Source organism: Mytilus trossulus, chromosome 3 (assembly GCF_036588685.1).
Source record: "Mytilus trossulus isolate FHL-02 chromosome 3, PNRI_Mtr1.1.1.hap1, whole genome shotgun sequence".
NCBI classification, from domain to species: domain Eukaryota; kingdom Metazoa; phylum Mollusca; class Bivalvia; order Mytilida; family Mytilidae; genus Mytilus; species Mytilus trossulus.
Genome location: NC_086375.1, coordinates 41,471,621 through 41,483,698, shown reverse-complemented (window position 1 = coordinate 41,483,698; position 12,078 = coordinate 41,471,621). Strand labels below are relative to the sequence as shown.

The 12,078-nt window shown below is 31.3% G+C and overlaps 1 protein-coding gene across 1 annotated transcript; it reads right to left on the bottom strand.

The window, feature by feature from the left end:
* Positions 1–8,826: 8,826 nt before the first annotated feature.
* LOC134710786 (uncharacterized) lies at positions 8,827–11,676 on the bottom strand. The gene is made up of 4 exons (XM_063571185.1): positions 11,043–11,676; positions 10,733–10,865; positions 9,726–9,958; positions 8,827–9,050 (listed from the first exon to the last, which is right to left on the bottom strand). The coding sequence occupies exons 1-4, from the start codon at positions 11,674–11,676 to the stop codon at positions 8,827–8,829; spliced, it is 1,224 nt and encodes a 407-aa protein (XP_063427255.1).
* Between the last annotated feature and the right edge of the window lie 402 nt (positions 11,677–12,078).

Here is a 12,078-nt window from a genome sequence, read left to right as displayed (position 1 = left end):
ATCCGTTAGTTTAGTATATGAATTATAAATATGTTTCAAGTAATAAAACGTTTACTTATCTTAAAGAATATCTTTTTAAAAATGAGCGTGGCTTTTTGAATTCTTAGAGAAAATAGTTGACTTATATACTTGAGATGACGTACCAATGTTAATCAGAAAGTTTTAAAAATAAAGTTTTCGGACATTTTGAAATTATAATATTCAGAGCCAAGCATTACTGAAATATTGATTGCATTACCTGCCGCTACTACCACCAAAAGGAGTATGCATATCCCTCGAGCCATTATTGAGGATATGATGTCTCTACTATAGAGCTCGGTTTATATAGTAAATGGAAGGAACCATATGTTACCAAAAAGTATTTATTTTTACTGCAATACAGTTTTGTTGTCTTTTCTTACACAACAATAGTATGTAATCTACAGTAAATACTCTGATGCAAAGGAAATAAACATTCTTTTTTCTCACTTCATTAGTAGTTTTGATACTTCCTGTTAAAATAACAGAAAATTATATTCTTGCACAAAAAAAAGCAGTTCATAATCGACCAAGGACTTCATCTAGTGTTTCATTCATAATTTTATAATAAATAATGAAGTATTAGTAAATTTGCTTATTACACAATTCTATTTTTTTTTTATATTTCGAAATATACTATATGATTTTAACTTTTAAGTGTACAATATCATATTTCACTGGATTTGTTGTTTTATTGTTTTGTATTTTCTTTAAAAGCGTGAACACTTGAAAGTTGGATTTGGTAACTTTTTACGGCTTATTTGACTTGTTTTAAATATTGCACTTTTGTTTCCTATGATATATGGCTATATTCTCTAGATACAATAAACATGAACTATTAATTTTATAGCAGAAATGTTCACTATACAAAAGTTCAAATAGTTCAAAAAATCATTTTTAATTGCTTATGCTAAAATGTTCGTATTAGTCATTCTTAATTGCGCATTTTGGTAGATTCGCATGTTTAAAGATTAAATTGCAGAATATATTTGTTATCGAGTTAATAATTTAGTCTATAACTAAAATATCTGTGTAGCGGCCGGCATGGTTTGATTTGTTCATTTAAGGGACTTTTAGCTAATTTTGTGGAATGTAGATGTCCGTGCTATCAAACGCTTTTAGACAATAATATTTCGGACTTAAAAATGAATGTTTTTGATCATATAATGATGACTCATATAAAACTTGACATGCATACTGACAACTAACGTTGATAAGTCAGGAGAGACCAGAAGAAAATGAAAGAAATAGATAGGTATATAATCAAAATCAAAATAACAACCCACAACATCTACGAAACATTACAAAAAAATACATTAAAAAAGGAGCAGTTCTTTTTGATGATAAGTGGACTGTGGACTTTTTAAAGAATAAATTATTAATACATAGTTGTTAGTCGTGTTGTTCATTTTGATGCAGTGAGACATCAGATGTGGTAATTCGTGTCTGGTATTCCGTCTTTAATTCATTATCTAGGCGTAACATTAACTTAGATAATTTTAGATATATGTTAGTGTTCATGTCACCTTTTGCTCTCCTGTAATCCTTAATATTCATTAAATAGTTGCTACTGGACAGAAAGTAATTAAAATCAATTAATCAATCTACTTTCCTTACTGGGTAATATATCAATCACCTGGAGATTATTTGTGTTTTCTCATATTCAATGTGTGATAAGACCTTTTTTGGTTCAGTAGGCGAATTTAGCAAATCATTTTACTCCACTTGCAATTTTGAATGTACCAACAATCGCAAGCATTCAATATCATCAAATTGTGTTGTACCCTAACAATTTATTAACAAATATATTTTTTATACTTTTTATACACATAATTTAATCACGTCTTATATACACAATCAATGTTAATTAGAATATACCAGGTGCTTTGCCATAGCATCTTTCCGATTAAAAATATTATGTTACTGTTCCTATAGAAAAAAACTGTTCTGATATATTGGTAGAAACAATTATATATTCCTTGCATTTTTCACTATCAAATCATTGTTAAACCATTGTTGTGTTCACACTGAAAAAAAACCAACATCAACATATGGAAAACCAAAATATTTAAAGAACAAAAAGTCAAATTACAAAAATACTGAGCTTAGAGGAAAATCAAATGACAAAACACATCGAAAACGAATGGACAAAAACTGTCATATTCCTGACTTGGTACAGGTATTAACTCGTGGTAGAATGATAAACTACACGTTGACAAGGGATTAATAAATAATGATTGGTTGATTGCATGCTTTGTTAACATCCACTGTAACTATTTAAGTCAAAGAGCTATGTTTAGACTAATTTTTGGTATATATGCGAGGACATTTCAAAGTTTTAGACTTTACACGTGTGACTTTCTTGCTTTGACCTTGGTTGATATACATACGTGACTCTCGTGTTGCATGCATATTAATTTATATGTTGTCAAAACAGCTTCATTTAACAAAGTTAATCATACTTTTAACAAACTGTTTTAGAGGTTTTTCTAATAGTAATTTTGACCGAACAGACAATTTATAAACATATCATTTAGATATGCCATCAAAGATACTGATCATATGAATCCTTGCATAATATGTTGTGATATTGAACTGCCAGACAAAAAAGATATTTTCCAAAAATTGAGGTGTGACCAAACGACGAAATAAACCTAAATTCCTTAGGAATAAATATCAACAAAATTATTTGGAATCTCGAATGAACTGTCATATATAAACTTACTGGACAATTATCCACCAAAATATAAAAGAAGTGGGTGTAAGTCAACTGTTATGAATGACAGTTAATGAAAACACAAACGTTTGTTAAAAGTTTTCGTTGAGTATTCCTGCAGACCCATCAATGTAACATTGTTTTGTTTGGCTTTTTGTGTTAATTTGGTGTCGAAAGAACAACGTAAGACATATTCTTTTTACTTCATTACAAAATCGGTCCTTGCTTCCTTTAAATCAAATCTAGATATAATATACTGACACCGGTTTATTTGTGCTCTTTGTCTTTTGTATTTGTGTATTTGGCCTGCTGTTTCCCCCAAATATCATTGACTCATATGTAATCTTGATTATTATGTATAATATAGTAATATTACAAATAGTGATACAAAAACATAAATGCATTGATACCCGTCACAGGCACTCGTCTCAGAAAAAAATCCTATAAACCTTATATAACACAAGGTACTTAACTCGCAATTTAGAATAAATGTCAGGCGGTGACAAAATTCCTTTTTATGCCGATTTCTCTGCTGTCAACCCCACTACAACTTGTTATTTCGTAAATCTAAATTGATTTAACTTCACAATGGTGTATAACACGCCTACTTTTGTTGTCGGAATCATCAGTAGCAATCCTACCCAAGGATGTCAATCATTATTATCTTAAATTGCGAGTTAAGTACCTTGTGTTTATATATAAAGGTATATATATGTGGGGAAATTATGAGACGAGTGTCTGTGATACCTGTGTATTAATTTGATCGACAGATAGTGTCTCAATCATGTGTGTGTTTATAAAGCAGCATTCCTAGTGAAGCTTGATTGAACAAAAGCTCGTACGACTTACCAAAGTTATGAACTTGTAGTATTTAAAGATTTGAAATGATTTACGTGTGAAACTATTTCCTCCTTCAACTCCCATTTCCCAGTGTCTGAGCAGAAAGTTGATGAACCAGGGGTTTGTCAAAGAACGTCTCGTCCTTTTTCTAAAAAAAAAGTTCATCGGAAGATACCCAGAACTTGTTGATAAATATTCCGTATCAAGGACTTAAATAGAAGCATTGGAATCTCATAATTTTTGGAAAATATGTAGAGAATCGTATTTGAACATATCTTCTATACATTTTTAAATTGTTTTATTTAATCGTATACCTTATTGAAAACCATGAAAATTCTTCTGTACATGTAAAAAACATTAAGACTTCAGACAAAATAAATTTCATCAAAATCAATCTAGAACTTTTTAAGTTTTTAGCTGAACAGTTGATCTACGTTTTATTGTGTTTTTCACCCAAAATGTAGAATAATGCCCCAAAAATAATTACCCTCCTTTCTTAAATAATTCAAATTACATGATGAAGGACATGAACATTATTAATCAAATTAACTCTGTAGGAATCATTAAAGTTAAAAGAAAATCTTTATTTCATTAAAATCAATCAACAACTTTTAAAGTTTTAAGGTGTACAGTGTGGTTTCTCCAATGATTCTCTAAATATTTTTTTATCGCAACAAGGATTGTAAACCTCTATATACGTCCCTGTCCGTATTAACTTCACAAATAATACAAGATGGTCTTGAAGTATATATTTTGCGTACTGACGTTGGATATCATCTTAATAACGTGTTATAGTATTCTTTTATTTGTCTTGGTTAATATTACTCGTACTGTTAAGTCAGTTTTTTTAGATATTCTTTTGAAGTGACTCTGTGGTTATGTAAAACATCATACTTTGAACGACAAAATTATTTCATTTATTAATATTACTTTTACTTATGGATCTTGACATACTATGAATGACAAAACTATTTTATTCAATTATACTACTTTTTCTGTTAAATGTAAGTCTGTTTTTTATGTTATACATTTGACGTGAAACTGTACTTTTGTATCCCGTCATACTTTGAACCTCACAATTATTTTATTTATTATTATTATTTTATGTTAAGTCTGTTTTTTGTAATAACTACTTTAAGGTTCATCATAAGGAATTGAAAAATATGGCCGTGTTTACGCCTCAAAAATTACTATAAGTACAGACAAACTGGTACATCCAGGAAAGTTTTAAGGCATGGCAGGAACTAGATTTATAAAAGTTATATGAAGTCTACGTTTCAGAAAATTAAAAACTTACCTGCATTTTGATGTGCATTTTTTTCCAGTCTGCAGAAGATAGCAAAATAAACAAACACCCGAGTTTCATTTGATACGGTCCACTCAGTTACACAGTTTAAACCTGTTAAATCACCTATTGTCTACAGGTGTCTATTGTCCATCTATTGTCCATTTAAATCAATACTACTCACAACATTGACTATATGAGGGGAGCTTCTCAATCGTTTTCACTACTTAGTTAATTTTTGCACCTTCTGCAAGAACGAAAAAAACATGATGGATAGCAAAATCTAGAAAAGTTTATAATTTTCTGAAGCATAAAATGCATTTAAAATTTATATATCTAGTTCCTGCCATCCCTCAAAACTGTTCCAGGTGTATAGGTTAGTCTGTGCTCAGAGTAAAATTTGGGGTGTAAATACGGCCATTTTAGCCAAAAAGTTGTGATGAACCTTAAGTGACTTTGCATGTATGTATGTCCAGTCATACTTTGAACGACAAAATTATTTTTATGTCTACCTGTGCGAATTTCAAACGCGCAATTTTACACCAGTACTGAAAACCTTCTATCCTTTACGGGAAGGTTTTACTTAGATAAATTTAGTCGTATAAGAAAAGCAAAGTGAGTATGTTAAATTTGATGTATGCCCTTCTGTGCTTCTTCGTTTCATTTGTTGTTTTCATAGTGATATTAAGATGATAACACAATATTGACTGCTGTACCCCTATTTTTGACATTTTTACTCTTTGAGTATGTTTGTTTTGTTCATACATCGTTGACAATGTAATGGAATTTGACGCGACTGTCATACAAATGAGAGGTTTAGCTAGCTATAAAACCAGGTTCAATCCCCCATTTTCTACAATAGAAAATGTCTGTACCAAGTCAGGAATATGACAGTTGTTATCCATTCGTTTGATGTGTTTGGACTTTGGATTTTGCCTTTTGATTTTCCTTTTTGAATTTACCTCGGAGTTTAGTATTTATGTGTTTTTATTTTTTTTGCAAAAAACATGTCAAATTTTAAAACAAAATTAAAACTCTTCATAATTCAATTAGAAAGTTTTTAAAATATATAATTTATTTGCACTATCACCAAAAAGTTAAATAACAAAAAAATAATCTCCAAGGAGAATTAAAAACAGAAAGTCCTTTAAAATGGCAAAATCTAAAGCCGAAACATATCTATAACGTATGGAAAGCAACTGTCATAGTCCTGCCAATGACAGGAATTTCGTCATGTAAAAAATCTATTCTCCATAGTTACCAGAATAACTGAATGATGTGTCGTCAGTAAATATCCGACACAGTGATGTAAGCTTATCAGCAATTATTAATATTAAAATATAAGACAAAGGGAAGACGGCCCAGAATTGATCCCTGGGGAACACCAGCTGAAACGCTACAATATGAAGGAGACGAGTTATGCAATACTAATCTCTTTTTTCTATCGTGTGTGCCGATTATCTTAAAAACCAGTTCAATAAGTTTCCGTCAATACCATTAGCTTTCATTTAAAATATAATGTCCCCGTGCCAATCTTTGTCGAAAGCTTTCGAGAATTCACAGAATACAAAACAATTTATTTCTATTTTCCAAGGAGTTTAATATGCAATTATATATTTCTAAGAGTTGATGGACACTTTTAGGGAGAAATCCTGATAGATACTCATAAATTAATGTATTAGCATGTTAATAATTGTACTTGAGGAATTATTGTAATATTTTGTCAAATAACATTTTTTTTAAATGGGATGCACACTGAATAATCCGCTTAGCGGGTTATTCAATTAAAAGTGTGTACCACAATTTGTATGTTTTTCGAATAGACAAATAAAGTTTTACAGTCATTCATTAAGTACAATTATGTTTGTTTCAAAATTTTCTTTGGTGATGTTTTCCAAATTATTTACCTTATTTCCAGTCTGTTTTTGTACTTCATAATATTATTGTCACACTAATATTAGGTCGCCTTTTCTTAATCTGTCACGAATTCGAATTTCACGCCTTATGTCATTATTGAATCAGTGTTTGTTATTATGTCGTGCAGTTATTACTCTTGTTGTTTGGTCTGTCTTCTGTGATATCCATTTGACGTGGCTCGGTACTTATACATCCCGTCCCGTGCGACTTTTTGTGTTTATTTGGTACATATGACGTGGTTCTGTACTTTTAAATATCCCGCAATTATGTTATTGTTCTATTACAATTCTAAAGAAATCCTGGAATATTTTAAATCTCGATCTTTTTCTGAAATCAGTTCTAACAAACTTTTGATTTACCTGATCAACCCTGTATACCCCCATTCCTGATGTGAAATTATAATTTTGAAAATACTTCGAACGACAAAATTATGTTAAATATAAGCCGTGGTGTTAACATTCTAATATCTGTCACGCGACTCTACTAGTGTGAATGCAATCACGGGACTTTAAATATTTCGATCTTTATAGGTTGATTTAAAATACATGTGTAAGTAACCAACGAATGTAGTTGCTAAATTTGAAAGATGCTTTTTGTGCTTCTATGTTAATTTTTTTTTCTTATTTATATTGTGACACAGTGATGATAACTGTACCCCATATTTTGACATTTTACAAATATTGACTGTTTTGTTCACGCGCCATTGTATATACAATGGAACTTGGTGCGACTATCAAACAAGTGAGAGGTTTGCGCTAGAAAACCATATTCAATCCACCATTTTCTACATTTGAAAATGTCTGTATCAAGTCAGGAATATGACAGTCGTTGTTCGTTCGTTTGATGTGTTTATGATTCGATTTTGCCATTTGATTATTGACTTTCCAATTTGAATTTTCCTTGGAATTCAGTATCTTTTTTTTACTAGTTTAATATGAATGCAATGTTTAGCTGTTTTAAAAAATTCTATGATAAACTATTCACATATTTCATTAGTGTTTTTACTGTCCAGAAGCATGGTTTTTCAGTCTATTTCGTTTAATTTCTAAGCAAATTTTGATTAATCAGCCCTTTTCATATAGCCATATTTCTCTTTATAAGGATTTAAACTGGGACATTTTTGGACATTAGAAATACAATTTATTAGTAATAATAGGCGAATTTGATCTGCGTTAATTGATTCGTGAATCTCAAGGCAAAGTATAACGGTTTAAAAAATGGCAAAATATTCAAGCTTACCCACAGTTATCTGTTCGTGACACGTTTGGCATAACTGATTAGAGTATGAACTCATAGGTACATTAAAACATGTATGGCAAATGGAAATGTTCGATCGAGATGTGGTTCAAATACGATACATATCACTTCTGTGTTATTTTCAGTTCCATAAGTATAAACGCGGTATTCTTTTTTACACTTTTTATAAAATAGCTAAACATATAATTCCTTCAGGTCATACAATTAACAAAATTGTTCTTACATTAAGATACACCTTATAAGCATTATATATATAAACAAAAAAATCAACATACAACTGTAAACATGAAATACCGTCATGAAATTCAAAAGCAGTGTAGGACACTTTTGGTTTTTTTTTTCTTTCACCCAAAATAAACTCAATAAAAACTAGTATGAGATTGTAGTGAGAAAACTTCTCAAGTAGTTTACGAGAAAAAGAGACGAAACCTAGGTGTCGAAAACATACGAACATATTAGGTCAGCATGGATGCTATTAGGCTAACAGTTCTATATGTAGCTTCTGGGTTTTTTAAATGACACTTTACCTCAGTATTTTTAAGCAGTAGGAATAAAAAGAAACCATTTAAAAACGAGGCTTTAATTTACTTTTATATACCTATATGGAGTTATTTTCTTTCAGAACGATGGGTCATTCTTTTTCAGAATTAACCCGGACGATACCATTTTTCAATACAATGTGCTCCAAGGCATAAAATAATAACCTGTGGCAGGTCATTATATTATCCTGATTGAAAAAACTACTTAAACTGGTTGTTAACAGATTTAATTCATTTTATTTTACATAAATTGATCATAACGAAAAGTTGAAAGAAAAGTTGCATGTCACAGATTTCTTGTCACTTTCATCCGTTGAATATTCAACCAAAGCACTACTAACTGGTGCACCCGCAGCTGCTGATGGTTTTGCCTTCTTTCTTTTGTCTGACGGTCTTAATCCATATAAAATATTCGATGCCTCTATTTGTTGATCAGCAGAAGTTCTTTTGTATACTCTAACTGCATTACTACGATGACCTGCAATACAAAGCTTAATTATTTTTGGGTTTAAGTAAACACTTTTTTTAACTGCATATTCAACATCACAATACAAGAAATAAAACCGAATGAAATAATATTCAAAATTTAGAGAAATACTCAAGCATGACAGACAAACATACCATCGGACGAGTAAGGGTAAATCTGATTACTCGAAATATCGTGGTCGTGACAGATACAATCCTTTATCTTGATAATAAGTTTGCTGAAGTCTCTGTACTAACATAATTATACATTTTTCTTACAATCATTAGTTTTCTATTAAAGCAATTGAAAATACCTGGGGAAAAGAACAGATATTGGGTAATATCACGCAGACAAGGAATACCTTCGTGTTGTTTTTTTTATTCCATTTTGTGTTGGATAAATAAGAATATTGAAAAGAAAAGACTAGAAAATATAATGTATCATTCTACTGTTATATTACGGGTGCTGCATGTGGAGCAGGATCTGCTTACCCTTCCGGAGCACCTGAGATCACCCCTAGTTTTTGGTGGGGTTCGTGTTGTTTATTCTTTAGTTTTCTATGTTGTGTCATGTGTACTATTGTTTTTCTGTTTGTCTTTTTCATTTTTAGCCATGGCGTTGTCAGTTTGTTTTAGATTTACGAGTTTGACTGTCCCTTTGGTGTCTTTCGTCCCTCTTTTATATTACCTGTTGTTTCGGCAACACATTGTTCTTCTATGCCAGCATTATAAAGGCGTGTTGTTGCAGATGCTCGGAGGCTATGGTTTGTGCGCTTTCCTGTCAGCCCAATACTTGTGCACAACCCTTTCACAGTGCCTTGTAAAGTGTTGTGTCCAATAGGATTGTTGCTATACCATTGTCCATCTTTGATATGTTTTAAAGGTGTTAGGTAGAAACAATCCTTTCCTCCATTAGCTGAACTGAAATAGAAGAAAACCTTAAATAAAATTTCACTTCAAATACAAATAATTTAATAATGTAAAGATGATTTTAATAATAGGTAAATTACAGCTAATTTCTTATTGCTTGTGGAGTAACACTTTGGCTGGCTTACCTAATTTGTTTGTATAAATGTAAGCTGAAGCATTGTATTGTATTTAAGATTGACATCTGTAATCGATATAGTATTATTAAATAAGCATATATTTAAATTTGATTAAAATTTATCCCAACTACAATTGTCAATATATGTAACAGGACAAACAAGCTTACCAAAGTATTACCCTACATGAATAAAGGCAACAGTAGTATACCGCTGTTCAAAACTCATAAATCCATGGACAAAAAACAAAATCGGGAAATTAGGAAATAAGCTATAAAAGGAAATTATGTTAGATAAGATCAACAAATATTTCAGATTTTATCATATTCATTGAAGCCCGATGAGAAGAAATATTAAATAAATCAATATGAAATCCGGTGGATTCGTATTGGAAAATTTAATGAAACCTGTATAAGGAAATCGGTACAGAGACGGCTTTTAAATAAGGGGGTGGAAATACCACTTGCGTTGCCATTTTTTTGTCTATGAGTTTGAATCGTCTTCTGGTATCTTCTCCCCTCTTTATCTTCATTTTAACGTACAAGGAAAACCATTTGTCGTTTTTTTTTGTAAATGATAAAAAGCATTAACGCGTTAAATAACCGCCCCAATTTTTTTTTATAGAGTTATTAATAAATAATAAGCTACTTACCAAAGTGACTTGTACTTTTCAAATACTGTAACAATACCTTTATTTCTTTTTTCTGGGTTTTCAAATGCTGGGACACATTTTGGAACAACTTTTCTGTGCTTTAGGCCACCCGCGTTAGCTTTTATAACATCCTCTTTGTACAACAGTTATCTTAATTAAGCATCCTTATCTTGAAACGGGCCAGTTATTTGCGGATTGGAATTAAGTCTGAGCCGTCGGTGTTCAGTGCCTCCCCTTAATGCAAAATGTAAACCACATAGATAAAGCAATGTGTCTAGAAGTTGTTGGGAATTATCCACGCTAGGGATACCCTTATCATAAAATGACGTTTCTTCATCTACCGATATCACATCAGCCTGCTTGCGCGTATTTGCACCGAGACCTTCAGTTGCCCTTTCTTTCTTGACAGCATCTAACACTTGTCTAGCCCTAAGAAATTCGGGATTCGTGAAGAAATTAATACTTGACGATTTCTGATGGCGAATATATCCCTGTATTGAGGAAAACAGGTCATAAATACTATTGGACGGATATGTACCTCCGTCTTTTTTTTTGGCCTCTGCTATGAAATATTGTAATGAAGTGGACAGTTCTGTTTCGTCCATGTGTACCAAATCCTTTTGCAAACAATTCGGAGGAATTCCTAAATTATCTGATATCGGACGTAAACTGCGCTCGGCTTGCCAACTATTGAAAGCATTGTAACCCCATTTATATTTTGTGACTGAATTTTTCGGCACCGATTCCTCTATCTTGTTTTGAAGGGATTTAACTGTCTCTGGTTGACCGTGTCTAAACTTATGACGGGTAATTTCCAAATCATTGTCATTTGGTTTTAAATCAAAATAACTTAGAATGTCAGTTTCTTTTTCTTCACTTAATTGTGAATACGAACTTTGCGTAAGAAAAATCGGGTCACACTCTAACAAATCTATATCATCCATGGTCGTAATGCGGATTTTCTTTTAATATAACTGGACAATGATAACACATTTTTATATCTTAATTAGTGAGTTTTATTTTGGTGAATTATTTTCACCTTATTTGCATATACATTATAAATTAAATGTTAGGCGTGGTTATAACCAAAATAATTTGAGCAGAATCACCTTTTAATGATCGGTAAGACACCTCGGGGTGTTCTACGACAAGAAAAACCTTAAAATATGCATTATCTATAACTAGCATTAAGTTGAATGGTTGAATGAACTAAATTTTTTGGAATATGATCTTTTGGTTAAATACGGATTTTTCATACATTATGAGTTCTACGTTTGGGACGGATACATTATATACATAACTTTTATTATTTTTTGTTCAGCGCATATGAAATGATCGCAGAGAAA

Bases quoted from the DNA above. Each gene is read 5' to 3' on its own strand.
- LOC134710786 (XM_063571185.1), bottom strand. From the start codon at position 11,676: ATGGATGATATAGATTTGTTAGAGTGTGACCCGATTTTTCTTACGCAA. The intron at 9,959-10,732 runs GTAAGTAGCTTA...CTTCTATTTCAG, and splicing joins GAAAAGTACAAGTCACTTTG to TTCAGCTAATGGAGGAAAGG. The intron at 9,051-9,725 runs GTAATATAAAAG...TTTGTATTGCAG, and splicing joins ATGTGTTGCCGAAACAACAG to GTCATCGTAGTAATGCAGTT.